General features: G+C 44.8%; 1 protein-coding gene across 1 annotated transcript in view; it reads left to right on the top strand.

Annotated features, from left to right (window-relative positions):
- Positions 1-21,312, top strand: part of abca1b (ATP-binding cassette, sub-family A (ABC1), member 1B) — a 38,322-nt gene extending 17,010 nt beyond the window's left edge. The window contains exons 8-49 of the mRNA XM_030145729.1: positions 254-343; positions 1,214-1,454; positions 1,744-1,883; positions 1,960-2,076; positions 2,272-2,466; positions 2,746-2,951; positions 3,151-3,327; positions 3,932-4,154; positions 4,509-4,730; positions 4,817-5,021; positions 5,748-5,861; positions 5,966-6,140; positions 6,467-6,598; positions 6,784-7,061; positions 7,826-8,046; positions 8,383-8,458; positions 8,531-8,781; positions 9,244-9,295; positions 9,639-9,764; positions 9,858-10,009; positions 10,090-10,214; positions 10,516-10,614; positions 10,834-11,023; positions 12,434-12,528; positions 12,618-12,650; positions 12,755-12,860; positions 13,004-13,078; positions 13,426-13,595; positions 13,764-13,941; positions 14,016-14,131; positions 14,691-14,835; positions 15,352-15,475; positions 15,553-15,682; positions 15,802-15,928; positions 16,298-16,360; positions 16,440-16,546; positions 18,300-18,441; positions 18,560-18,694; positions 19,205-19,308; positions 19,511-19,603; positions 20,078-20,321; positions 20,571-21,312. Of these exons, the coding sequence (XP_030001589.1) occupies positions 254-343; positions 1,214-1,454; positions 1,744-1,883; positions 1,960-2,076; positions 2,272-2,466; positions 2,746-2,951; positions 3,151-3,327; positions 3,932-4,154; positions 4,509-4,730; positions 4,817-5,021; positions 5,748-5,861; positions 5,966-6,140; positions 6,467-6,598; positions 6,784-7,061; positions 7,826-8,046; positions 8,383-8,458; positions 8,531-8,781; positions 9,244-9,295; positions 9,639-9,764; positions 9,858-10,009; positions 10,090-10,214; positions 10,516-10,614; positions 10,834-11,023; positions 12,434-12,528; positions 12,618-12,650; positions 12,755-12,860; positions 13,004-13,078; positions 13,426-13,595; positions 13,764-13,941; positions 14,016-14,131; positions 14,691-14,835; positions 15,352-15,475; positions 15,553-15,682; positions 15,802-15,928; positions 16,298-16,360; positions 16,440-16,546; positions 18,300-18,441; positions 18,560-18,694; positions 19,205-19,308; positions 19,511-19,603; positions 20,078-20,321; positions 20,571-20,714 (6,138 nt within the window). The 3' untranslated portion in view covers positions 20,715-21,312. The remainder of the gene's footprint in view (positions 1-253; positions 344-1,213; positions 1,455-1,743; positions 1,884-1,959; positions 2,077-2,271; positions 2,467-2,745; positions 2,952-3,150; positions 3,328-3,931; positions 4,155-4,508; positions 4,731-4,816; positions 5,022-5,747; positions 5,862-5,965; positions 6,141-6,466; positions 6,599-6,783; positions 7,062-7,825; positions 8,047-8,382; positions 8,459-8,530; positions 8,782-9,243; positions 9,296-9,638; positions 9,765-9,857; positions 10,010-10,089; positions 10,215-10,515; positions 10,615-10,833; positions 11,024-12,433; positions 12,529-12,617; positions 12,651-12,754; positions 12,861-13,003; positions 13,079-13,425; positions 13,596-13,763; positions 13,942-14,015; positions 14,132-14,690; positions 14,836-15,351; positions 15,476-15,552; positions 15,683-15,801; positions 15,929-16,297; positions 16,361-16,439; positions 16,547-18,299; positions 18,442-18,559; positions 18,695-19,204; positions 19,309-19,510; positions 19,604-20,077; positions 20,322-20,570) is intronic.
- The last annotated feature ends 6,389 nt before the right edge of the window (positions 21,313-27,701 follow it).

The following is a 27,701-nucleotide window of genomic DNA, read 5'->3' as shown; positions in this document are numbered from 1 at the left end:
TTCCAGGGGTCTTTTGTGTCCAGCTGGTCTGTTTATGGGCAGATGTTTGATGCTTTCAGGCTGCGTTTGCTCTTTAACAAACTTCAGTTTCATTTTGATCCAAACCTTTAGACGTCCACCTCGTCCAGGTTTCATCTCGTTCTATTTTGTGATAAAAGCAGGTTATGAGCGAACATCGACCTGGAAGTCTGTTGGACGAGGTTTATACGTTTTTATGTCCAGGTGTTAAAGTTTCTGTCTGTCCGTGTCTCAGAGGGACGTGAGGTCTGACCCTGAAGCCGTCAAACAGGTCGCCAAGGCAACCAACAAAGTGCTGGACAGTCTGGGACTGCTGGCCGTCGAGGTAACACCTGATCTACTGTCCTCCTACCTGTCCCTGTCGCAGTCTGTCCACTTTATCCTTCTCTGGTCTTTGTCCCTGTCCCTTTACTTCCTCCCCCTCCTGTCCCTCCTTGTCCCCCTCCCATCCCCCTCCTGTCCCTCCTCGTCCCCCTCCTTGTCCCCCTCCCGTCCCCCTCCTGTCCCTCCTTGTCCCCCTCCTCATCCCCTTCCTGTCCCTCCTCATCCCCTTCCTGTCTCTGTCCTCATCCCCCTCCTGTCCCTCCCTGTCCCCCTCCCGTCCCTGTCCCCGTCCCTATCCCCCTCCTGTCCGTCCTCGTCCCCCTCCCCTCCTGAGGTGTCTGAGGTCTCTGGGTTCATTTGGCAGCTCTGAGTGTCTCTGTGTCTCAGCGTCTTTGTGTCCAGATAAAAGACAGACTTGTCTCTCAGCTGAACAAACGTCTCAGCAGGACGTCCCTTCACAGTCGCTCAGATTGAAAACATGAAACTGAATAAACACGGTGCCGTTGGTTCTGCTGATGCAGCTGTGTAACCCCGGCCAACTATGTCCACATGGACCTGGACAGACCCAGACCTGTCTGTCTCTGGGTTTGTCCTTCAGGGTTTGGGTCAGATGTTGTATTTTATCCAGTCTGTCATTTGGGTTTTAGCTTATTCACTCACTGAAGTAAAAGAAGAAAAACTGATTCTCATCTGAAAACAGAAAAAAAGAAAAAAAAAAAACAAACAAAACTGAAAAAACAGAAAGAACTCAGTGTGGATTTAAACCATGTGAACAACAGGAAAATAAACAACATGGAAATAAACAAACTTAAAAACTGGTTCTGGTTCTGGTTCTGTCTCTGTCTGTGGTTCTGGTTCTGCCCTGGTCCAGCTGGCCGGTATGAAGAGTTGGATCGACCTCCGGAACGAGATCATCTTCCTGACACACAACGCCACGTCGTCTCCCAGCGCCATGTACCAGGCGGTGTCCCGGATCGTGTGTGGACATCCTGAAGGCGGAGGTCTGCAGATCAAGTCCCTCAACTGGTACGAGGACAGTAACTACAAGGCCCTGTTCGGGAACCACAACAGCAGCGACGACGAGCCCACGGCCCTGTACGACAACTCCAGCAGTGAGTACCTGCACACAGAACACGGGTTCCACAGCAGGTTCTGATGGGTCCTTGGCATGTTGACAGGTTCTCCCAATGTCCTGATGTGTTCTCTTGGTGTGTTCTCTCTGCGTTCTGCTAGTCTTCTGATGTGTTCTCTTGGCGTGTTGTTTCTGCATTTGGCTGGAGTTCTGACATGTTCTCTTGGTGTGTTCTCTCTGCGTTCTACCAGTTTTTTGATGTGTTCTCTTGGCGTGTTGTCTCTGTGTTCTGCCGGTGTTCTGACGTGTTCTCTTGGCGTGTTCTGTAGCTCCGTACTGTAACAGCCTGGTGAAGAACATGGACTCCAACCCGATGTCTCGGATGATCTGGCAGGCCCTGAAGCCTCTGCTCTTGGGGAAGATCCTGTACACGCCTCACACTCCAGCCACGCAGAGGATCATACACGAGGTAAAGCCACGCCCTCTGACATTACTTCCTGTGGGCGGGACTTCTCTGACTGTCCATCTCCCTGTTGTGTGTTCAGGTGAACCGGACCTTCCAGGAACTTGGTGTGTTCAGGGACCTGGGCGGGATGTGGGAGGAGATGAGACCCAAGGTGTGGAACTTCCTGGAGAACAGCGAGCAGATGAACCTCGTCAGGGTAAACAGGCTCCACCCACATCCTCACCTGCTGCTTGTGTTTTAAATAATTTGTGTCATGTCATCTTTTGCTTCATGTGCACATGCATATGTTCGGTGACATGTAGCTACAGAATTAAAGACCAGTAACAGATTAAATAAAGATGAATAATCACTTCTAAACTGTTAGAACCTTTTTCATCTGTTTACGTTCCAGACGATGCTGAAGAACAACGTCACAGCCAGTTTCTTTCACGCTCAGCTGGTCAACACTGATTGGACGGTGGCCGATGTCTCCAACTTTCTGTTGAGGCAAGCTGACGACCCCCGTCCGGCAGGCAGCGCCCTCACCTGGAGGGAGGTGTTCAACGAGACCGACCAGGCCATCATGAGCATCTCCCGCTTCATGGAGGTCAGAGTCTAGGGTTCACAGCCCAGGGTTCTAGGGTTCAGAGTTAAGGGTTCTAGAGTTCAGAGTCCAGGGTTTTAGGGTTCAAAGTTAAGGGTTTTAGGGTTCAGAGTCCACACAGAAGTAAACTTGTGTTGAATGAAGTGTCTTCACGAGTTAAATAAATGTTCATGTTCAAAGCAGGAAAATAAAACTGAATTGTGTGTCCTTGTGTGTTTTTGTGTGTTTTTGCATGTTTGTGTGTGTTCTTGTGTATTTTTGTTTGTTTTTGCATATTCTCAGTGCGTGAACCTGGACAAACTGGAGCCGGTGTCCACTGAGGAGCGTCTGGTGAACCAGTCTATGGTTCTACTGGAGGACAGGAAGTTCTGGGCGGGGATTGTGTTCCCGGACATCGAACCCAACGCCACCGAGCTGCCACCTAAACTCAACTACAAGATCCGCATGGACATCGACAACGTGGAGCGGACCAATAAGATCAAAGACGCGTAAGAACACACAGACATCAAAGTGTTCCTGTCCCTGATTGGTCAAAACAAACTCAGTGACAAAGGACAAAACCAAACCTTCAACAAACCTGAAGAATGGTTCCGAAAGTCCACATTTAAAACCTACATAAAATGACTGTGATCATGTAATCCTGATAAATTCTGAGCTGGTCTTGCTGTCCCCCCTTCGTCCCTTCAGGTACTGGGACCCCGGTCCTCGGGCCGACCCCTTTGAGGACATGAGGTACATCTGGGGCGGGTTCTCGTACCTGCAGGACGTCATCGAGCACGGCATCATCAGAGCAATGACTGGAACCAAAGAGAAGACCGGGGTCTACATCCAGCAGATGCCCTACCCCTGCTACGTGGACGACATGTAGGGACCGCCGACATCCGGGTACCTGGACCGGGGAAGGACCACCAGGGCACCTGGACCTGGTGGTCCGTCCCTGATCCGGACCAACAACCTGGTCTACATATGTGTCAAATTCAAACATCCTGTCATCAGTATTTATAAGTAAAGGATATCAGTTTGAAGAGTTAAAGGTGAAGTCTATGGGTGGGTGGGGTCTATGGGTGGGTGGAGTGTATGGGTCCTGTTTGATCAGGACTGCATATGGGGAAAAAGTATTTATTTAAGAAATTGAGTCTTCAATTTTATGGCTAATTAAATCCAAGCTAACACTGATGTAGTTCAACATGTTTAACTGTTGAAGGGGAGTCAAACTTTCACACATGTGTACAATGAATTAACTGTCATAGTGACTGATCATGTGTTCTTCCTGATGTTCTGATGAACTGTAAAACATGTCTGATCCAATAGGCGTTACCATGGAAACACAACAGTGCACATTATTCACACTTTGATTTTTACAACTTTGTTTTGCTGCCCTGGCCTGTCCTTCCTCACCTGTCCGTCCTCACCTGTCCGTCCTCACCTGTCCATCATCACCTGTCCATCATCACCTGTCCGTCCTCAGCTTCCTCCGTGTGATGAGCCGCTCCATGCCTCTCTTCATGACTCTGGCCTGGATGTACTCGGTGGCGATCATCCTGAAGAGTGTGGTTTATGAGAAAGAGGCTCGTCTGAAGGAGACCATGAGGATCATGGGATTGGACAACGGCATCCTGTGGTTCAGCTGGTTCATCAGCAGCCTCATCCCCCTGCTGATCAGCGCTGGGCTGCTGGTGCTGCTGCTCAAGGTCAGCACGCATCAACCACACAACACCCATCAAACACCAAACACACCAACAAATATCAAACACGCCAACATGTATCAAACACGCCAACATGTATCAAACACGCATCAAAGACGCCGACAAATATCAAACACACCAACAAATATCAAACACACCAACAAATATCAAACACACCAACATGTATCAAACACGCATCAAATATGCCAACATGTATTAAACAAACATCAAACACGCCAACATGCATCAAACATGATCTTGAGAGTGAAAATACATGAGATGTAAATGAACCAATCAGTGAACAGCAGAAGGACCTGTCCGGTGATGTAAACACTCTGACATTTGGTGTTTGATCTCCAGAAGGGGAACCTTCTGCCCTACAGTGATCCTGGCGTCGTCTTCCTCTTCCTTGGATCCTTCGCCGTCGTCACCATCATGCAGTGTTTCCTGATCAGCACGGCGTTCGCCCGCGCTAACCTGGCGGCGGCCTGCGGTGGGATCATCTACTTCACGCTGTACCTGCCCTATGTGTTGTGCGTGGCCTGGCAGGACTACATCGGCTTTGGAGCCAAAGTCTTCGCCGTAAGATCAGCTGATTCATCTACGAACACCTGAGCCGCTGTGATGTCACGGATCAGACCCAGTCACATGTTTCCTCCTCCTTGTAGAGCCTCCTGTCACCGGTGGCGTTCGGATTCGGCTGTGAATACTTCGCTCTGTTTGAGGAGCAGGGAGTCGGGATCCAGTGGAAGAACCTGGTGTCGAGTCCTTTGGAAGAGGACGACTTCAGCCTGAGGACGGCCATCATCCTCATGTATGTGGACTCCTTCCTGTACGGAGTCCTCACCTGGTACATCGAGGCCGTCTTCCCAGGTCAGAATGTGTTCCCATGTGCGCAGACACAGACTAGAACATACTGGTTTACATAAACAAAAGGTCAAAGGTCAACTCCAGTTTGCAAATGTGAAGGAGATCTACACCAACATCTGCTCCCAGGTTCAGGTAAGTATGGACTAATATGGACTTTAATGTTGGAGAACAACACATGACAAAGACGTCACTATAGCAACACATCATTGGAACTGAACTGCCTCCTGTACTGGATTATAAATTGCTTTCCAACATCAGATGTTCTTGATTTTGTCATATTATGTTCTTGTCATGCTGCGTTCCTTTTTTTTTTTTTGTCAGTATTTGATATATTTATTCAATGAAACAAAAACCTTCTGGAGGAAAATCAGCCTATTTATATTAGAATTAGTGCTGTCAAATGATTAAAATTTTTAATCAGATTAATCACAGGGTTGCTGCAGATTAATTTCGATTAATCACAATTAAATATCATTCTTTTTTGTAAACTTTGCCCCCCCCCCGCGCATCCAGGTGGCATTCCCACAAATACATCCATATACACACACACGTTTCAAATGGGCAAACAGAACACCAAAAAAAAAAGAAATACACACAGGTCTAAAAAAAAAAGTACTTATTTTTAATGTTTGTTTTTATATTTCACATATGATGGAACCGTAAACAGAGCTGCGTACGTAGAGGCGTCTCTAACATTTCCTCTGTCCTCTGTCCTTACCTCCTCTTCAGGTCAGTATGGGATCCCACGGCCCTGGTTCTTCCCCTTCACCAAGTCCTACTGGTTTGGACACAAGGACTCAAAGTCCAGCAAAGTTCCCCTAAACCGGAAAGGAAACCCTGGAGGTGAGACTGCACACACCCTCAGTGTCCACAGGGGGCGCCACACACACACACACACACACACACACAACGGTAACCATCTGAAACTAAAGCCACGTGTGTTCCAGCGGTGTGTATGGAGGAGGAACCAGCCCACCTGGAACCAGGAGTCTATATCGAGAACCTGGTCAAGGTTTACCGACATGGGAAGAAGCTGGCAGTCGATGGACTGACGCTCGGATTCTACGAAGGACAGATCACATCCTTCCTGGGACACAATGGAGCTGGGAAAACCACCACCATGTGAGTCCAGAACCAGATCTATAAATACTGATCCGCAGAGTCCAGAAAAACCACCATGTGATTTTTTTTCAGTTTTGAGATGTTCATTTGTGACAGTTTTTCATGTTTCATCATATTATTATATTCTTGTGTTTGTTCAATGTGACCAGGTGGATTTTATTCGTCATTCTGTTTCAGTTCAGGTTTGATTGTTTTTATTTAGTTTTTATTTGTTTGGTTTGATGATATTTGGGTTAGTGAAGTAATGCCGTCAGTGCTGGTTTTAGTTGGACTTTAAGTGGACTAGTCCTCCTCACCTCCACGTATCGTCATGGTTTCATCTGCAGGTCCATCCTGACTGGTCTGTTCCCGCCCACCTCAGGCACCGCCTACATCTTGGGCAAAGACATCCGGTCTGAGCTGAGTGCCATCCGACAGAGTCTGGGCGTCTGTCCACAACACAACGTCCTGTTCAGCATGTGAGTGTCCACCACAGGCGTCAAACCGGACTCAGTAGATGCTACATTGGGTTCTCGTCGGGTCTTTTACGTCATCGTGTGCTTGTGTCTTTTGTGTGGTTGTCTGTATTTGTCTGTGTGAGTCTATCAAACATGTACAGCTCTGTCCTCTGACCTGTCCTCATCCTGTGTGACGCCCCCTGCAGGCTGACGGTGGAGGAGCACATCTGGTTCTATGCTCGGCTCAAAGGTCTGTCTGAAGAGCAGGTGAAGTCTGAGATCGAGCAGATCCTGCAGGACACCGGTCTACCTCATAAACGCTCATCCAGGACCAGCACTCTGTCTGGAGGCATGCAGAGGAAGCTGTCTGTGGCACTGGCCTTTGTAGGGGGGTCAAAGGTCGTTATCCTGGATGAGCCCACGGCTGGTGTCGACCCATACGCCCGTAGAGGAATTTGGGATCTGCTGCTAAAATACCGCCAGGGTGAGCCCACCTGATTGGCCCAAAGGGCTGGATATCATGCATCTGGTTCTGTTTATGTGGGCTCAGGCTCAGGGTCAGGGTTTGGGTTAGAGCTAAGCTTAGGGTTATGGTTGTCCACGTGTCATGTTTTACTGGTGCGATGCCATGTGCACTGGTTAGCACTTCCAGTTTACTTTCTCTCCACACCCCCTCTCGGTCCTCTGCCCCCATTAACTACATATGAGTTAATTATGGTACTGATGTAGATCTGGACTTAGTCCCAGACCACCTTCAATGGCAGCTCACTGATCCTAACATGTTAAATGGTAATGCTAATGACTATGTGTGTATTATTGGTAAAATGCAGAGACTGAATTTCCTTCCATGGATAATAAAATGACTTAACCTTTGACCTTTCAATGCTCTTCATCAGTTCTAGTGTATAATCCCATCCCATCATATGCAGATGATGTACTTTTATTCATGGATAATCCATCTAAATCCAAACCATCTTCCGCTAACGTTTGACTGTCGTTATGCTTCATTGCAGCAGCAGTTCGGACTCACTTCCGATGTTTCGTTTATGACTCTTTTTTTATGACACTTCCATTGGACTGATGCTGTTTTTCCGTTGTCAACAGTTTCCTCAGTTTTGGACAATGATGCACATTGACCTTGACTTCAGTTCCTTCGGTTCCTTTCATCTGTATTCATAGTTTCATTGCTGCTAAATTCAGTCACGTGTCCATACTGAGTTCAATGTTTGACTGTTTGCATCTTCTCAGGTCGGACCATCATCCTGTCCACTCACCACATGGACGAGGCTGACATCCTAGGCGACCGCATCGCCATCATCTCCCACGGGAAACTCTGCTGCGTGGGCTCATCTCTGTATCTGAAGAACCAGTTGGGAACTGGGTACTACCTGACCCTGGTCAAGAAAGAACCGGAACCATCGCTGAGCTCCTGCAGGAACTCATCCAGCACCGTGTCCTTCAGCAAGAAGGTCCGAAGAACAGTCCACTCATTAACACCCATTGGTTCATGTGGTTCACGCAAAACCTGAATCCAAATACTTTCAGTATCACAGTTCAGGGCTTTTATTGTGAAAGTTAAAAACAGAACCAGTGTTTTTTGACACAGTGTCCTTTAAAAATCCAACATGATTCTGACATGAGTCGATCAGAGCAGATTTAGTCCAGTTAGAAAACATCTAAAGATCTAAACAGTGAAGGTGATAATGTTCAGCTCATGTTTGTGAAGATGTTCCGTCTTCAGACCAGGCAGACTCTGCCCTCCTGCTCCTTTCTGATTGGCCGGCCCCTTGCATCTGTTTTTTCAGGAGGAGGACGGCACCTCCGTCAGCAGCAGCGATGCAGGACTGGGCAGTGACCATGAAAGTGAGGCCGCTACCATCGGTGAGCTCTGGTTCCTCTGTGGTTCTGATTTTTGTCCCGACCCGGTCCGATCCGATGTTCTTGTGTCTGTAGAGAACGGTCCGTCCGCCTCCTTCTGCGGCGGTGCCTTCGTTCCCCCTGACGTGTCCCTGGTGTCGGGCCTCATCCTGCGTCATGTTCCTGCCGCTCGCCTGGTGGAGGACCTGGGCCACGAGTTGACCTACGTCCTGCCCTACGGCGCCGCCAAAGACGGCGCCTTCGTGCAGCTCTTCAAAGACCTGGACGACAAACTGCCCGACCTCGGCATCTCCAGCTACGGAGTATCTGACACCACGCTGGAGGAGGTAGGGTGGGGTGGGGTGGGGTGGGGCGGGGCGGGGCAGGGCGGGGCAGGGCGGGGCCAGGGTGAATGGGACACTGTAACAGCAGTCTGTAAAATATGAGAGATGGAGAGACACGTTTGTATTTGTTGTTTGTATAAGTTTTGAATAAATCTCTCCAGTGGCCTGTGTTCGTTTCATCATTACAGGACGAACAGAAACAATCTGTTGATTAATCATAAAGTTGATGGTTTTCATCATCAAAGTCTAAAATACAATAAAATTACACCGTTCTGTGGTTTGATGATATATTCAAATGCAAACTAGCAAACATTTTAACGTGCTGATGTTTGTTTGTGTTAAATGTAATTAAAATGTACTTAAATGTAATGAATTTGAACATTTGGAAGTGCTTCCTGTTGTGTAGTTCTATGTTCGACCTGCAGATGGAGACAGAGAGTCATTAGTGTCTGAACTGTTTGACAGATTTTCCTGAAGGTGGCTGAAGATAACGGAGTCGACACTGAAGTACCCTCAGGTGACCTCTGACTTCTGACATTTGAGTCACAACATGAATTAATTTGTTATATTTAGTTTTATTTGTTTTAATTTCTTCAGTTTTGTTTTGATTCAGTTTTTGGTGCAATTTTAGTTTTAGACATGACTTAAGAACCATTGTTTATTAAAGGTTTCTCATTTTGCAAAGATGTTTTATTCTCGTTCTGAACCAAATCCAGCTGATTTTCTGATGTTCAGTTTTGTTTGTTCATTCTTATTTAGTTTCACAGATTGTAAATTGTAGTTTTCATTTCAGTTAATAGTTTATTGTTTTCTATATTTTCACCGGTTTGATGTCTTCATGGACTCTGGTCTGTCTTCAGATGGGACTCTTCCTGTCCGACGGCGGCGGCGAACTCATGCTTTCGGCGGAGGAGACCATCAGAGCTGCCTCCGCCCTCTGACTGAAGACGACAACAATGATTGCAACGACTCCGATGGAGACCCAGGTATGCCTTGATCACAGTAACAGGACCAATCGGTAACGGATCAATGAGGGAATCAGAATGTGGATGTGACTGGTCCGTGTGTCCTGTGATCAGCTGAGATGAAGGAGACCGATTGGCTGAACTGCAGCGACGGTAAAGGCTCATTCCAGGTGAAGGGGTGGAGCCTGAAGAGGCAGCAGTTTGTGGCTCTGATTTGGAAACGCTTCCTTTACGCCCGGCGCTCCAGGAAAGGCTTCTTCGCTCAGGTAGGATGCACTCTGATTGGATGTTCTGAACCATGTGACCCGGTGTTTCCGCTCCGTAACGTTCGTCTGTCCGTCCGCAGATCGTCCTTCCCGCCGTGTTCGTCTGCATTGCTCTGGTCTTCAGCCTCATCGTCCCTCCGTTTGGAAAGTATCCCAGTCTGGAGCTGCAGCCGTGGATGTACGAGGACCAGGTCACCTTCTTCAGGTACGACAGCGCCCCCCGGTGGACTGTGACCAACAACCCCTAAGGACCACAGTGTCCCCTCAGTGTCCAATAGAACAGGACACCACACATCAACACACAACAACAGAGATGACAGAATGATGATCGATAATGCTGGAGTTTATTTTTTTTGAGTTTTCGTTGAACTACGATCCAGACACAGTTCAAGTTGAGTTCCGGTTGCCATAGTAACGGTGTCCTCCATCCCAGTCATTGGTGTGTTCGGTCCCGTGGGTTTTGGTTCAGATTATACTGGATGATGTTGTGTTGACGTGTGTTTCAGTGATGATGCTCCTGCAGACGCCAACATGCAGCAGCTGCTCAACTCTCTGATGGACGCTCCAGGGTTTGGAACTCGCTGTATGGACGGACACCCCATCCCGTAAGATCAACACATGTGATAGATAATAGTATTGATCAACAATTGCTTCATCTTCTGAGCAGAACGGAAGGTGGCTTCACTGTCCAGAACCTTTATTTTCTGTTTCAACATTTCATTGTATTTTTTAATATTTTTTCCGTTTTATAGATGTGTGATTGTGACAGTGTGAGGATCAATCACTGATTAGATGGTGTCATTGACGGTGTGTGTCATCCTCAGAGAAGCTCCGTGTACGATGGGGGACGAGGACTGGAGCACCCCCGAGGTCCCGGAGTCGGTCCAGCACATCTTCAGAACCGGGAACTGGACCATGAACGACCCGTCTCCGGCCTGTTTCTGCAGCTGCGACGGGAAGAAGAAGATGCTGCCGGACTGTCCCGCAGGCGCCGGAGGTCTGCCGCCGCCAGAGGTCAGGTCACGTGACACACAGCAGGAAGTGATGACACACTGCACCAAACAAGAACATCTACAGTCGGCAGAACATTATAGACACGTTGATGTTTGAGCAAAGAGAATATTGCCCAATCCCAGTTCACCCTTTGGCCCCTCCCCCTTTGCCCTCCCTCTACATATTGCACGTTCAGGTGAAGGGGTATATGGAGGACTGAACCTGCCATATTAAAAAATATATACAGAAATCTAAAAATGGTTTGATAAGTTCATTTCCGTACCATTTATTTATCTATTTTATCCTTATTTACATTTTTCCTTATTTAATTTACCCTGTATTTATTTCTGCGTTGCTTTCTATTTACATTTTCTTTATCTCTTTTCTTGTTTATTTCTGTATTTTATTTTCATCTGACATCTTTTAATTTATTGGCATTTTTTTATTCATAGTCATATTTACCTCTTCAGTATTCCCCTTTTGCATTTTCTTCCTCTATTTATCTCTGCATCACCTGTTTACTTCTTCATTGCTCTCTATTTACATTTCCTTCCTCTATTTCTGTGTTGTTTTTAATTTTCTTCAATATTCCCTCTTTTGCATTTTCTTCTTCTATTTATTTCTACTTCGCCTATTTATTTCCGCATGGCTTTTTATTTACATTTTCTTTATCTCTTTTCTTATTTATTTCTATATTTATTTCATCTGACATCTGATTAATTTATTGGCATTTTTTTTATTCATAGTCATATTTACCTCTTCAGTGTGCCCTCTTTTGCATTTTCTTCCTCTATTTATTTCTGCTCATCCTTTTTCTATTTCTTTATGCATTTATGCCTCATTAGGCAAATGAGGGGGGCGGTCTTTGAAGGCGTGTCCTTAGGTCAGCTCTTCTCCTATTGGTTAATTTCTATTCGAGGGGCTGTTCTGTCAGTGCTGAATAGACCAGGCTGTACGTGGTCCTCGTGTACTGTTTGGTGCGGACATAAGAACCCAGAGAGTGTTTTGGTTCGCTTCATGGACTGTCCGCTTGGACCACATAACATGGGTGATCCAGATGCAGTTGGAATCATTGCAGGAATAAATGCAGGGATAAAAATTAAGTAAGGGAAAATATAAATAAGGACAAATAGATAAATAAATTGTACAGAAATGAACTTATCAAGCCATTTTTATATTTCTGTATGAATTTTTTAATATGGCAGGTTCAGTCCTCCATAGGGGTAGGGGTGTTCAACTGTTGATGAGTTGGAGGGGAGGGGCTAAGGGGGAGGGGAGAATTGGGATTGGGCCTATTTTGTCCAAAACACTGTAAGAAATTTGATTCCAGTGTATCTGAAAAGGCTGAAAAAAGTGTTCAATCTTGGTATGTTTGTATTTAAATCAACCACATGAACTTTGCTCAATAATTTCATGTGATTTGATGTTCAGATGAAGCTCAGCGCCACAGATACTCTGCAGAACCTGACAGGAAGAAACATCTCTGACTACCTGGTGAAAACGTACGCTCAGATCATCGGCAAGAGGTGAGAACAAAAACAGAAGAAACACACAGAGAAGGAAAAAAGTCAAACCAAAAAGAAAACACTGACTGAGTCACTGACATCTGTTTCAGCCTCAAGAACAAAGTGTGGGTCAACGAGTTCAGGTCAGATCATCCATCCATCCATTCATCCATCCATTCATCCATCCATCCATCCATCCATTCATCCATCCATTCATCCATCTATTCATCTTCTCCTCTTTCTGCAGGTATGGAGGTTTCTCATTGGGTGCCAGGAGCACACAGGTCCTCCCACCAGCCAATGAGATCGATGATGCCATTGTGAGAGTCCGAAAGATCTTTGAGCTTCAGAAGGTTTGTTTTAATGTGAAGATGGAACTGAAACTGATGAGTGAAATGCTGTGTGTTTGTCTAGAGTCTAGGCAAACACAGGCAGTTGTTTGTTGTGTGTTTATTTAGACCTCGTTTGTTTGTTTGTTTTGTGTGTTTGTTTACAGGGAGCTGCAGCAGATCGATTCCTCGACAGTTTGTCAGGTTTCATCAACGGTTTAGACACGAAAAACAATGTGAAGGTGAGAAACAAAATTCATTTTATTAAAGAAACATTACCATTGTTGTCTGTTGATTTTTTTCATGGTTTGTTTCTTTGTCAATTAAATAATGTTTCATTAATAAAGTGAACATTTGTGACATGTGTTCGCTTTTGTTTTATATGACTTTGTTCCTTTTTTAAAAATTCTTTATTACTTTTTACTTCTTCTTTTATTTTTCATCTTTTAAATCATTTTTCCTGAGTTTCCGAACACCCACTGCTTCCTTTAAACGGGGCAACATGGTCCAGAGTCTGACGGATCCACCATGTGGACTGAACCGGTCTCGGGTTCTGCTGGTCTTCAGACCTGTTTGTGTTTGTCCTCAGATCTGGTTCAATAACAAAGGTTGGCACAGCATCGGCGCCTTCATCAACGTGATGAACAACGGCATCCTGAGGGCCAACCTGCCTCCAGGGGCCGACCCCAGCCACTACGGCATCAGTGCCTTCAACCATCCCCTGAACCTGACCAAGGAGCAGTTGTCCCAGGTGGCCCTGTAAGTAGACCTGGTCCTGGAAGTTTTCCTGAACCTGGGTTTGTTGAGGTCACTGAATGACCAGAGGATTAGTGAATATGATCAGAGCGGGTTCAACTGTTCGGACGTTCACATGATGTCCTGTCGAGTTTTTTGATCGCGTTTGATTTTGCGTCATACCTCTTCCAGAGTAACGACCTCCGTGGACGTCCTGGTGTCCATCTGCGTCATCTTCGCCATGTCCTTCGTCCCCGCCAGCTTCGTGGTCTTCCTGATCCAGGAGCGCGTCAGTAAAGCCAAACACATGCAGTTCATCAGTGGAGTTCAGCCGCTGCTTTACTGGGTCGCCAACTTCATCTGGGACATGGTGAGAACATGAGCACCAACACCTGCTCATCTGCTGTTGGTTCTGTGAACTCAACTAACTCTGTGTCTCCTCAGTGTAACTACATCGTCCCGGCAACGCTCGTCATCCTCATCTTCATCTGTTTCCAACAAAAAGCCTATGTGTCGTCCACCAACCTGCCGGTGCTCGCACTGCTGCTGCTGCTCTATGGGTCAGATGTGACACAACTCAATGCAAAACAACACAACACAGCGCAACACAATGCAGTGCAACACAATGCAATGCAACACAGTACAACACAAAACAACACAACGCAGCACAGCACAACACAATGCAACACAATATAAAACAACGCAAAACAATACAATGCAATGCAACACAAGGCAACATAACGCAACACAGAGCAATGCAATACAACACAATATAACACAACACAATGCAATACAGCACAATATAAGACAATACAACGCAATGCAATACACCGCAACACAACTCAACATAACTCAAAACAACACAGCACAAAACAATACAACGCAACATAACACAAAACTACACAACGTAAGACAATACAACAGTCCAGTCCATCTGCTCGGTGTCGTCACATGAAGATGTTTTTCTGTCCATCTGTGAATCGACAGTTTAGACTCACATTAAAAACAGGACAGATTGATTGATTGATTGTCTGCAAATGATGATGGAAGGATGTGGAGATCTGAGGCTCAACAACAGCTCATGACATGTTGTTGTTGTTGTTGTTGTTGTGTTTTCAGCTGGTCCATCACACCGTTGATGTACCCCGCCTCCTTCTTCTTCAAGATCCCCAGCACGGCGTACGTTGTCCTCACCAGCGTCAACATCCTGATCGGCATCAACGGCAGCATCTCCACCTTCGTCATGGAGCTTTTCGGAAACAACGTGAGTAGACTAGAACATCGACTAGAACCACCACTAGAACCTCCACTAGAACATTGACAAGAACCTCAACTGGAACCTTGACTTGAACCTTGACTAGAACATTGACTAGAACCTCCACTAGAACCATGATTAGAACATCGACTAGAACTTCCACTCGAACATCGACTAGAACCACAACTAGAACCTTGACTAGAACATCGACTACAACCATGACAAGAACATCAACTAGAACCACGACTTGCATGTTGACAAGAACATTAACTAGAACCTCCACTAGAACATCGGCTAGAACAAAGACTAGCACATCGATTAGAACATCGACTAGAGCCACGATTAGAATATCGGCTAGAACCAAGACTAGAACATAAACTAAAACACTGACTAGAACATCAACTAGAACCACGACTAGAACCTCGATTAGAATGTCAACTAGAACCACGGCAACATCCACAAAATCAAGAGCACCCAACACACCAAAGGGACCAACCGTGGTGTGAATGTGATGTTTGTCTTCAGGAGATCGGAGGAATCAACGACATCCTGAAGAACGTTCTCCTGATCTTCCCTCACTTCTGTCTGGGCCGTGGACTCATCGACATGGTCAAGAACCAGGCCATGGCCGACGCCCTGGAGAGATTCGGTATGTTGGTATCGCTGAGCCGGTTAGGTGGTTCAGGAGGTCTGAGGACGGAGCTGAGGGTTGTGGTCTCGTTCCAGGTGAGAACCGGTTCCGGTCTCCTCTGGAGTGGGACATGGTGGGGAAGAACCTGTTTGCGATGGCGGTGGAGGGGGTGGTATTCTTCATCATCACCGTCCTCATCCAGTATCGATTCTGCATCAAACCCAGGTAGGAGACAGCGCCAAAACTGGACCTGTTAACTCTACTCTTCTAATTCTACTACTACTACTTCTCTTCCTTCTTCCTCTTCTTCTTCTTCTTCTTCTTCTAATGTCTTTTGTGTGCAGGTCTGAGAGCATACTCACCAAACTTGGACCTCTGGGTGAAGAAGACGAGGACGTGTACCGTGAAAGACAGAGGATCATCCACGGTCTTGGACATGGAGACATTCTGGAGCTCCGACAGCTCACCAAGGTTTACACCAACAGCCAGTTGGGGGTTAGGAGGTTAGGAGGTTAAGGGGTTAGGGGGTTAGAGTCCAACATCTACAATCAGATCATATAGAATCAGATCAATAGTCCCGTTAATAATGTTTAATGTTAGTGCTGATTTCACTGGTTTATGAGTAGATTCAGGTTTCGACCCTGGCTCAAGTCTAATGGGTGTGGATTCAATGAGGTCATCTGAGGGTTAAACACCAGCACACACTGTACTTTTATACATAATACAGATTATACATTTATATTCAACAATGAATACAAAGTGTTTTGAGTGACAGACAAATAATGGGTGACGTCCCAGTTGTTTTCCTCTTGAACTCAATGACCTTTGACCTTTGTGCAGGTGTTCAAGGTCAAACAGAAGCCGGCTGTGGACCGACTGTGTGTGGGAATTCCTCCTGGAGAGGTGAACCAATCAGACCGATAGATGGATCGATACGTTCAGACTGATAAACAGATGTGTGACTGTGTCTGTTTGTGTCCAGTGTTTCGGTTTACTCGGAGTCAACGGAGCCGGAAAAACAACCACCTTTAAGATGTTAACGGGAGACACGGTGGTGACCAGCGGAGAAGCCTTCCTTAATGGGAAGAGGTGAGGTCAAAGGTCACAGCAGCCTACCCTAACCTGATAGCCCATAACCCAAACCCCCTAACCCAGTGTTTTTCAGCCTTGGGGTTGGGACCCCACGTGGGGTCGCCTGGAATTTCTAGCAATTGACAAAAATTTTAAAAAGAAAAAAATGTAAAAACTTGCTAATTAAAAAATATGGTGAGTTGAGAGAGGCAATCACAATCCATAAAAGACAAACTCTGAAGCTGAAACTGCAGCACTGTGGTTCTGTTTATCTGTCAAATGTTCATTGTGGTCAGTTTCAGATGCTGCAGCTCTTTCATAATTCATAGTTTGAGTTATTTCTTTGTTCAGTATTAATTTTCCTCCTTGTAAATCACAGCTGGACTGACTGTACATATCCTGACCAAGGAAAATAAAATTCTCACTTTGTGCAGCAATCTACACCTGGAGTTTCTGCCTCTGTCCATAATAATATACATTATATAGACTAAATGCCATCTAAAATTAATGTTTATTTGCAGCATAGTATAGCAAACTATTACATGATCAAAAACAAATTTATTTTAGAAAAAAAAAAAAGTCTGCAGTCGCCAGAAATGTGTGATGTTAAAATGGGGTCACGAGCCAAAAAAGGTTGGGAACTGCTGCCCTAACCCGACAACCCAAACTCCCTAACCCAATAACCCCTAAACCCTTAACCCATTACCCCCTCATCCCAACCATAACCATAACTCTACAAACATAATATGAGTAAAAACAGGACACTGTTATTAACAAACATCAGGTGACATGTTGTTGTTGTTGTTGTTGTTGTTGTTGTGGTATTGACCTGGCTCTGTGTTTATTCTGAGAATTAAAACCTTGTGTTGAGAGGAGAGACCTGAACTGAACCTGGTCCACATAAACACACTGTCTGACCTGGTCCTGGTTAAGCTCATTATTACTGTTGATCTTCATTTAAAGTGTTGCTTCATCTCCTCTGTAATCTGTAATCTGCATGTGGTCCAACCTGTGGCTCAGGGACCCTGCAGAGAGACGCAACAGACGAACAGCTGCACAAATCAACATATTCATGAAAAAGTTCAACACAGACACAAATCATGTTTTATCTGAACTCAAACTTTTAGAATTAGACCAAAGCCAAACCTTCCAGGCCATAGTCATCTAGACCAGTGGTTCCTAATATTTTTTCCTTGGAGCCCCCCCCAGACCAGAGGTTCCCAAAGTGGGGCATGTGTACCCCCAGGGGTACTTGGAAGAAACCCAGGGGGTACTTGAAATTTTTTTGGAAAAATGTAAACAGACACCTTTGGCACAGGAACAAATTTTGCCAAATTTTTTTCAATCAAAAATGCTGAAGCGAGAGTTGGGGGTACTTGGGTAAAAAAGTTTATTTCAGGGGGTACTTCACTGTAAAAAGTTTGGAAACCATTGCTCTTGACCATAGTCATCTGACCCTTCCACACCGTAGTTGTCTGAACCGTCTAGACCGTAGTCGTCTGAACCCTCCAGACCGTCGTCCTCTGAACCCTCCAAACCGTAGTTGTCTGAACCCTCCAGACCATAGTCATCTGAACCTTCCACACCGTAGTCGTCTGAACCCTCCAGACCGTCGTCCTCTGAACCCTCCAAACCGTAGTTGTCTGAACCCTCCAGACCATAGTCATCTGAACCTTCCACACCGTAGTCGTCTGAACCCTCCAGACCGTAGTCGTCTGAACCCTCCAAACCAGACGTAGATGATAATTAATACTTTTGTCACACTTCACAGCATTCTGAGGGAGATCGACGAGGTCCATCAGAACATGGGATACTGTCCTCAGTTTGACGCCATCAACGAGCTGCTGACGGGGCGGGAGCATCTGGAGCTGTACGCCGTTCTCAGAGGGGTGCCCGAGAAGGAAGTCTGCGACGTGAGTCAGGGTCAAAGGTTACAGGGGGCAGGAAGTTTAGAATGTCATGTGTGAAGATTTCTGGCTTTTATTAAGAAGAGAGAGACCGACACTGATGAGGACAGTGTTTGATTGACAGGTGGCTGAATGGGGCATCCGGAAGTTGGGTTTGGTGAAGTACGCCGACAAAGCAGCAGGAAGTTACAGCGGAGGAAACATGAGGAAACTGTCAACGGCCATGGCTCTGATTGGAGCTCCGCCTGTTGTCTTCCTGGTAACACACATTCCTGGAGATCTATTCTATTCTATTCTATTGTGTTTAATAGAGGAAGGATCAGTAGTTTAATCTACTTTTTTTCTGTATTTTTAATATTTCTGAGTTTTCGGTTTTACAGTGCAGTTACATTTAGTTGGAGCTTTACGGTGCAGATTAGAGTAAAATCTGAACAGTTACTCAACAGCATAGGACTGCTTTCAGCCAATCAGAGAGCAGGTGTGTGTGTGTGTGTGTGTGTGGTGGTGGTGGGGGGGTGTAACAGCGGATTAAATGGGCTGCAGCATTTGTTGAAGTCAGAAGAAGGAGGACAAAAGAGGCTGAGCTGAGACCACAGAACAGCCAGTAGTAGGGGTAGATGTAGGTGAAGATCTGGGGTCTCAGGTGGGTTAAGGTGGGCTCAGGTGGGCTCAGGTAGGACGATGGCGCTCCTGCTGCTGCTGACCTTCTCGCTGTGCTTCCTGTTGAACCTGTGGGCTCACCTGAACTTGGCTGTGCTGGTTGTTACAGGACGAACCCACCACTGGGATGGACCCCAAAGCCCGCCGAGCGCTCTGGAACTGCATCCACAGCGTCATCAAGGAGGGGCGGTCCATCGTACTCACCTCACACAGGTAACACACACCTCAACTCCTAACATATCGCAAACATAAACATGGGAACAAAACTACAGAGGTTTGTTAACTTAAAAGTCAGATGTCACGTGTAGTTTGAATTTCCCCCTTGGATGATCAATAAAGTATATTTGATCTTAGATGTTTGACCAGTTTACACAACACACTAACAGGGTTGATGATGTTGTTGTTGTCGTATCAGTATGGAAGAGTGTGAGGCTCTATGCACCAGGATGGCCATCATGGTGAATGGCAGGTTCAGGTGTCTGGGCAGCGTCCAACACCTGAAGAACAGGTACAGCTAACGACCAACAACCACACACAGCTAACGACGACTACACACAGCTAACAACCGCACACAGCTAACAACAACTACACAAAACTAACAGCCACACACAGCTAATGACGACTACGAACAGCTAACGACAACTACACAAAGCTAACAACCGCACACAGCTAACAACAACTACACAAAGCTAACAACCACAAACCGCTAACGACTATGAACAGCTAACACCAACCACTACAGCACATGATGACAACGCACAACTAACGACGACTACGCACAGCTAACGCTAACACTAACGCTAACACACATCAGGCTGTTTGACTTATTTACTAGTTAACTCTTTGATGTCTCTCCATTATTGAAATGTTTGTTTGTAAAATCCAGATTTTTATCAGTAAACAACAGCAGGATGAACAGAAGGTCTTCTATGAGTCCACCTGGTGACTGATAGTTACTGTAACCTCGCCATGTGACTGACAGGTTTGGAGACGGGTACACCATCATCTTGCGGGTGGCGGGACCCGACCCCGACCTGCTGCCCGTCATGAAGTTCATCGAGAGCGAACTGAGCGGCAGCACGTTGAAGGAGAAACACCGCAACATGCTCCAGTACCAGCTGCCGTCATCTCTCACTTCACTGGCCCACATCTTCTCCATCCTCGCCAAGAACAAGGAGGCGTTGAGAATTGAAGACTACTCTGTCTCCCAGACCACCCTGGACCAGGTAAACAAACAAACAGACCCTGGACCAGGTAGACAAACAAACAGACCCTGGACCAGGTAAACAAACAAACAGACCCTGGACCAGGTAAACAAACAAACAGACCCTGGACCAGGTAGACAAACAGACCCTGGACCAGGTAAACAAACAAACAGACCCTGGACCAGGTAGACAAACAAACAGAGGGGGCTGGTGGGAGGTAAGCTGTGTAAACCTGTGGCTGATCATGTGACCTATCTGTGTGTGTTTCAGGTGTTTGTAAACTTTGCGAAGGATCAGAGCGATGACTACCACTCCAAAGATGCATCAGTGCGACGCAGACACGTCGCCGTCGACATCCCCACGCTGAGCTCCGACGGCACCGAATCTGACAAACTGAGAGAGAGTGTCATGTGACCTGCCTGTGTCACCCTGCTGCTCACTCTCTGTGATGCCACTCCGTGGTGGGCGGAGTCTCGCCACCTCATGCCAGTCAATGCAAAGTGTTTCCCACGGAGGAGCTTAAAGACTTGAATAAATGCCAACGCCCACTGAGCGCGTGCGGCTTTAGTTTCCTTCCTCTGTGCTTTTAATGAATGATGAAGAATCCAAATCATTTCAACGGCCAAATTTTGATTTTAATCTATTTTTATTGTAAAAATGTTTATTTATATGTTGTACCAATCAGAGCTGGATGTGGATCAAAGTACTGGTTGATTTTGTAGTTTTTGTATGAAACGGTAAAAGCAGCGGATCAGTGAAATACCTCAACACACACTACAGTATTCACTTCCTCTTCCAGTCAGCTGATGGGTCAGCTGATCAGTCCGCTGTCGGACTCGTCGCAGCACTTTAACATCAGTTTGTCTTTGCACTGAATGATGAGCGTAATCTGTTTGTTTTCTGATCAGACTGATCGATAATTGAAAATCTGTTCACGAGGCAGAAAAGGCTGATGGGAAGAAAACTGTTACTGTCCCTGAATGACCCACAATAAACAGATCTACTGTCTCCACCCGCCTGGTCTGTCTTGTGTCTCACACAAACACACCCTCACCCATCCACTGGGATCCTCACCCATCCACTGGGATCCTCACCCGTCCACTGGGACCCTCACCAGTCCACAGGGACCCTCACCCGTTGCTTCAGTATACAGGGACCCTTGAACAGGTTTCTGACACTGAGTTTTTGTTAAACCAGAATTCAAAACAGTTACAGTAGGATGAGGATCCAGACCTGCCATAGGAGTCATAGCAGGGTCAGGGGTCATAGGTCAGGAGTTGGGGGTCATGAGTAGAGGTCAGGGGTACTTAAGAAAATCTATATACTATGTCTAAATTTTAAAAGTAAAGCCCGGGTGTAGAACAACAGAAGGTCATAGTTTGTCTTAAATATCAGAATAAATCATTTTATTTTAATGAAATACTTTGTTTTACATCAACTGTAAAAACACATTTTACATTTTTATCACTGATGAGTATGTTAAAATGTAAATAGCAAGTGAGGGGCGGGGCAACCAATGGAGAAACCATGTGACACAGAAGCAGGAAATCGCTGCAGTGACCTGTCTTGTTCTCAAGCGTCTTTTATAAGAATCTGCAAAAATGTTTGTGTGTGCAGATGCAGGTTTGATCCCGTCCTTCAGGAAAACATTCAGGAGGAAGTCAGCAAACCCTGTGACTCAGACTGGGCCGGTTCTGCTGGTTGGACTGGTCCAATTGGTTCTGACAGCAGGAGGATGTGACATGTCCTCAAATCAGACAGGACAGACGACACGGAGGCAGCAGCATCTTCATCTGGACCTGGACCTGGACCTGATTTGAGTTCAACAGGTAAGTAAGTAAGTAAGTAAATTTTATTTATAGAGCACTTTTCACAGACAGAGTCACAAAGTGCTTTATCAATTCAAATTAGAAACAAGTCAAGTTTACAGAGACCCAACAGAATCCTTCAGGAGCAAACACTTGTGACTGGTGACAGTGGAAGGAAAGACTTCCCTTTAACAGCAGAAACCTGGAGCAGACCCAGACTCCTGAAGGATGGCTGTCTGCCTTGACCAGTTGGGTTAAGGAGAGAGAGTAAAGGAGGAGAAAAGAGAGAGCCATAGAGATATAAAGAGACTGGGGGAGAGGTGGGGGGGGACACATGGAGTACTTTATGATGAATACATAGAGTGTAATCAGTTTGTGGTGGTCCTGGGTCAGGTGGGAGACTAAAAAGCCTTGTTGAACAGGAGGGTTTTGAGGTGTTTTTTAAAGCTCTCTACAGAGTCCATGGACCGTAGGTGTAGAGGCAGGTCATTCCATAGACGTGGTGCCACAACTTTAAAAGACCTGTCACCAAAAGACCAGGTGAGATTCAGATAAATAGAACTCAATGAACCCACTGGATTCACACCAACATCACTCACAGATGTGATGTATCTGCACATCAACAGGTTCATGGAGTTTACAGACAAGAATTCATCTGTGTGTAAAATAAATCTGGATTTGGACGCAGAAAATGACTGACATGCAGTGTTTTCCATTGTGTTTGTGTCATGAGGAAGGCCCCGCCCACTTCTGTCTCAGTGTAAACCTGGTCGGACAGTGGCTGATCTGTGAAGAACCTGAAACCATGTTCTTTAGTGTCAGAACTGGTGCATTTGTAACCAGCCCTAATAATTAGTTTGAATGAACTGATGAATACGTCTGTGTGGAATCCACATTTATTCCTGTATAAAGTGAATAAAGAAGAAAAAAACACCAGAAATGCAGGATCTTAGACTAAGATTGAAACATCATAAAAACAGAAGTTAGAACTGGAGGGAAAGTTGTTAAATTAATAAAATATATATATATATAATAAATAAACAAGCAAGCAAACAGGTCAGTTCAGGCCTATCCAAAGCCACTCATTCCTGCTGATCCTGGACCTGCTGATCCTGGACCCGCTGATCCTGGACCCGCTGATCCTGGTCTGGATTCTACAGATTGTGTGAATGCTCTCCCAGCTCTGAACTGAACCTAAACATTCCTATCAGCAGTCTGAGTTTAGCAGTGAGTCCAGAACAGTCTGAACTGTGAGTAAAGAATGGAGCCAAACTCCTGTTAGTGAGGAGGTGTGGTCCACCTGCTGGAGGGAGGAGTCATCATTTCAAAAGCTGTGATTGGCTGATCCTAAAGCTAGAAAACACTAGACTGTTGGTGAAAATGGACAAAGGGTGGAGCCTGGAATGGATAAAGTGAATCATAGAATCCAATGTGATGAAGACTGTGGAACTGTAAATATATATAAATATACTGTAAATATTTCACATCCAAGAAAAGATCTGTTCAGTGAATAATAAGATTTACTTTAAAATGATCGACAAACTGTGTGAAAAACTCCAGCCCACAGGATTCACACAGTGACAGTTTGATTTAATTCTTCAGATTCATTGGCATGTTGGTCATTTATGCACTTTCAACATTTGAACTCAGTTTGGTTTGAACCAGAGTAAAGTGTCTGAGACCCTGACCCTGACCCTGAACCTGACCCTGACCCTGACCCTGACCCTGACCCTGACCCTGACCCTGACCCTGACCCTGACCCTGACGCTGAACCTGACCCTGACCCAGCAGATGGAGGGTTAGGACAGACCCGGGTCATCATTGTTGTCATTAAATCCCTCAGTGTTGGGATGTCTTTCATGTGGGTGCTGTTGCATTGTGGTGTTGGGTTGGAGAAGTAAGAGCATCTGGAATGAGATCAACCACAAACAGGATTCTGCACCATCCACACTGTAAAAAATCTGTAATTTAACAGAATTTTCACCATTTATTTTACAGATTTTTCCGTATTTTTCAGATACAGGAAAATATCAGTGAAATGACAAAAACAGACTGTGATTTTACAAGTCAAATGGAGAAGAACAGGAAAAAACTAACTGTGAAGAACCAAAAAATTTACATTTTTTTTTAAAGAATTTTTTTCTTTTTTCACAGAAAAATACAGTTAAAATATTTTCACAAATGTATCATAATTTCACAAATATTTATTTTCTATTTATGAGATTAAACATTTAATTTAAAGTTTAATACTGTAAAAAATAAATAAAACCAGATAAAATTACTGACAATTAACAGTAACAGAAGTATTTGTTCTGTCAGTTGAACCAGACTTGTTTGTTAATTGACAAATATCTTGTGTAATTACAGGAGGTTTCACAACAAAAATGTTGAATAAATGTATTTGTGTGAATGTATAACATGTATAAGCACTGATAAACTGTCCAAATACAGTTTTTATCAGTGGACTGGACAACTGAGTCTCACTGAAAATTTTATATATATATATATATATATATATATATATATATATATATATATATATATATATATATATATATATATTTATTTATTTATTTATTTATTTATGGGGAATTGGATTGTTTTAATACATGGAAATATTCTTTATTCAACATTAAAAAGTCAAAAAAAACATGTAAAGTTAGGGCAAAAAACTGTATTTGAACTATGGAAAATTACCGTATTTTTATGAGATGGTTATTTTCCATAATTTAACAGTAGTTTCTCAGCACCCCTGCTGCTGGAATAATACTGTTTTTTAATGTTTGTTTTGTTTTTGTTTTTTTACAGTTCAATCTGTAGCGTTTAATTAATTCACTGTCGTCCAGTGTTTGCAGAATCTCTCTCCTGCCTCTTCCATTTGGTCCTCTGCTTAAGGAACTCCTCTTCCCCTTAAAGTCCTCTTCCCCTTAACAGTCCTCTTCCCCTTAAAGTCCTCTTCCTGCTCTGAACAGATCTCTCCTTAGGCGTTCTCTTAACGGTTCGGGTTAGGAACAGTTTTTATCTTTACTAGGATCTACTCTGCATTTTTAGGGGAAATTCTAAGAAAACTTCCTGAGTCTAAGAATGTTCCTAGAATTTGTTCATGAGGAGAAACTCTGACTAAGAATCTGTAGAATCCAGACCCAGGTTTAAATCTGGACCACCAGGTTCAACCAGTACTAGGTCAGTACTAAACTGTACAAACTGTAAATATGTTTATGACCAGAGTCAAACAGCAGACACAGACTCATGTCTGACCATGTGACCACAGAGGCCCCGCCCTCCAACAGGTTAAACCTTAGTGTGTGTCTACTGTCCGTCACAGACCACCTGGGTCCTCCGTCACAGACCACCTGGGTCCTTCGTCACAGACCACCTGGGTCCTCCGTCACAGACCACCTGGGTCCTCCGTCACAGACCACCTGGGTCCTTCGTCACAGACCACCTGGGTCCTCTGTCACAGACCACCTGGGTCCTCCGTCACAGACCACCTGGGTCCTCTGTCACAGACCACCTGGGTCCTCCGTCACAGACCACCTGGGTCCTTCGTCACAGACCACCTGGGTCCTCTGTCACAGACCACCTGGGTCCTCTGTCACAGACCACCTGGGTCCTCCGTCACAGACCACCTGGGTCCTCCGTCACAGACCACCTGGGTCCTCTGTCACAGACCACCTGGGTCCTCTGTCACAGACCACCTGGGTCCTTCGTCACAGACCACCTGGGTCCTCTGTCACAGACCACCTGGGTCCTCCGTCACAGACCACCTGGGTCCTTCGTCACAGACCACCTGGGTCCTCCGTCACAGACCACCTGGGTCCTCCGTCACAGACCACCTGGGTCCTCCGTCACAGACCACCTGGGTCCTCTGTCACAGACCACCTGGGTCCTCCGTCACAGACCACCTGGGTCCTCCGTCACAGACCAGCTGGGTCCTCCGTCACAGACCAGCTGGGTCCACAGTGAAGGTAAGCCTGCCTCCTTTCTCCTGTCCATGTGGATCTGAGCCTGTTGGGTCCATTATCAGTAGAACCTTCAGCTGTTCATGGGTTTATGGAGGAACAGACGAAACAAGAACAGGATGTTTGGAAATTCAATTACATTTGGAACATTAAATGACTTTAACCCTCTGGTATCCAGGTGTGCTTTTTACGCACACTTTTCACTTTGTGTTAAAAAACTTCATATTATTTTTCATAATTTAAATCAGGTTTGAATTCAACAGTTGTTCATTTGTTCATGATCTTTAAAATTCTGTCCACCAACTCAAATGTGCACATTGTAAACAAAAGAAAATGGCCAGACTAGCATCTGTCTGCCAAGTGTGCCTAAAACGCACTATTTCTAACATTTGATCTGTATGATTAGGACTGAGCTGGATTTACAAAAATAAAATCAAATTAGAGCAGAAAAATAAATACATATATAATATTTAATAGTTTGATTTATTGGTGTGCATTTTTCACACACTCGGTGACAGATGCTAGTATTTTTGAACATTTGACCTAGCGCCAAAAATAATAATGATGCAAATTAACCAGTGTTGGAGTTAATCACTGACATATGCCATGAGTAAAAAATCTAATAATATGTGATCCACTTTTTATGGAGTAGATTGAAAAAAATAATTGTTTGTGTTTTTTGCATCAAAAATTGGTTTGTTTCCATCACAAACACAGCATTTAAAGGGTTAAAAAATGTGACAATTATTGAGTATTTGGTATTTTTATTTATGGCTCAAGTTGATGAAATAGAAAAAAGTGTAAAAGAATTAAAAACAAACTGTATGATTTTTTTTTTTTACATTATTCCACAAGTGTGTGAAAAAGGCACACCTGGTGTTTAGTAAGAGCCTTGGAGGACGGGATACCAGAGGATAAACTAATAAATAAAATCTGTTCTATTTCATACTCATATTTCATATTCGTACTCCTGCACCAAACATCAACTGTCTGATACAGATCATCACACATCTGTCTTTTACTCATTCCATTTCATGTCCGCTGCGTCAACAAGAAAAGTTTGAATTTCTTTTGAAATTATTATCTTAATAATGATCTTTTCTATTATTTTGCACCAACTCAAACCCTGGGTTCAGTTCCATTCACCCAGGACCATAAAGCCAGTCCTGTGGACCTGGTCTGGTCTGTCTGAGGGTAGAACCCACTGGGGATCCCTGGTTTGTCTGGACTACAATGATGGAGATCAGCAAAAAACCACAGTTCTGTCAATCATTTCTGGAGTTTGTGTCGCTCTAATATTACAAATAAATGGTAATATTACAAATAAATGATAATATTACAAATAAATAGTAATATTACAAATCAATGATAATATTACAAATCAATGATAATGTTACGAATAAATGATAATACAGAACATTTCAGTCTAGACTTGACAGTGAAGCGTGTCCAGCTGCTGTGCACTGGGGTTCCAGGAGTTCTGTCAGAAAAGGCAGCTGGATTTAGATCAGCCTTTACAGCATTAAGGCAGTTCCAGGTGTTTGACACAGAACATGAAATACAAGGACAGAGAAAAAGAAACACATTTAAAACACGATCAAAGAAACATGTAACAGAGGATTAAAAACAAC

Source organism: Sphaeramia orbicularis, chromosome 10 (assembly GCF_902148855.1).
Source record: "Sphaeramia orbicularis chromosome 10, fSphaOr1.1, whole genome shotgun sequence".
NCBI lineage: Eukaryota > Metazoa > Chordata > Actinopteri > Kurtiformes > Apogonidae > Sphaeramia > Sphaeramia orbicularis.
The sequence above is the reverse complement of the archived record's forward strand: the minus strand, read 5'-3'. Positions and strand labels throughout refer to the sequence as shown.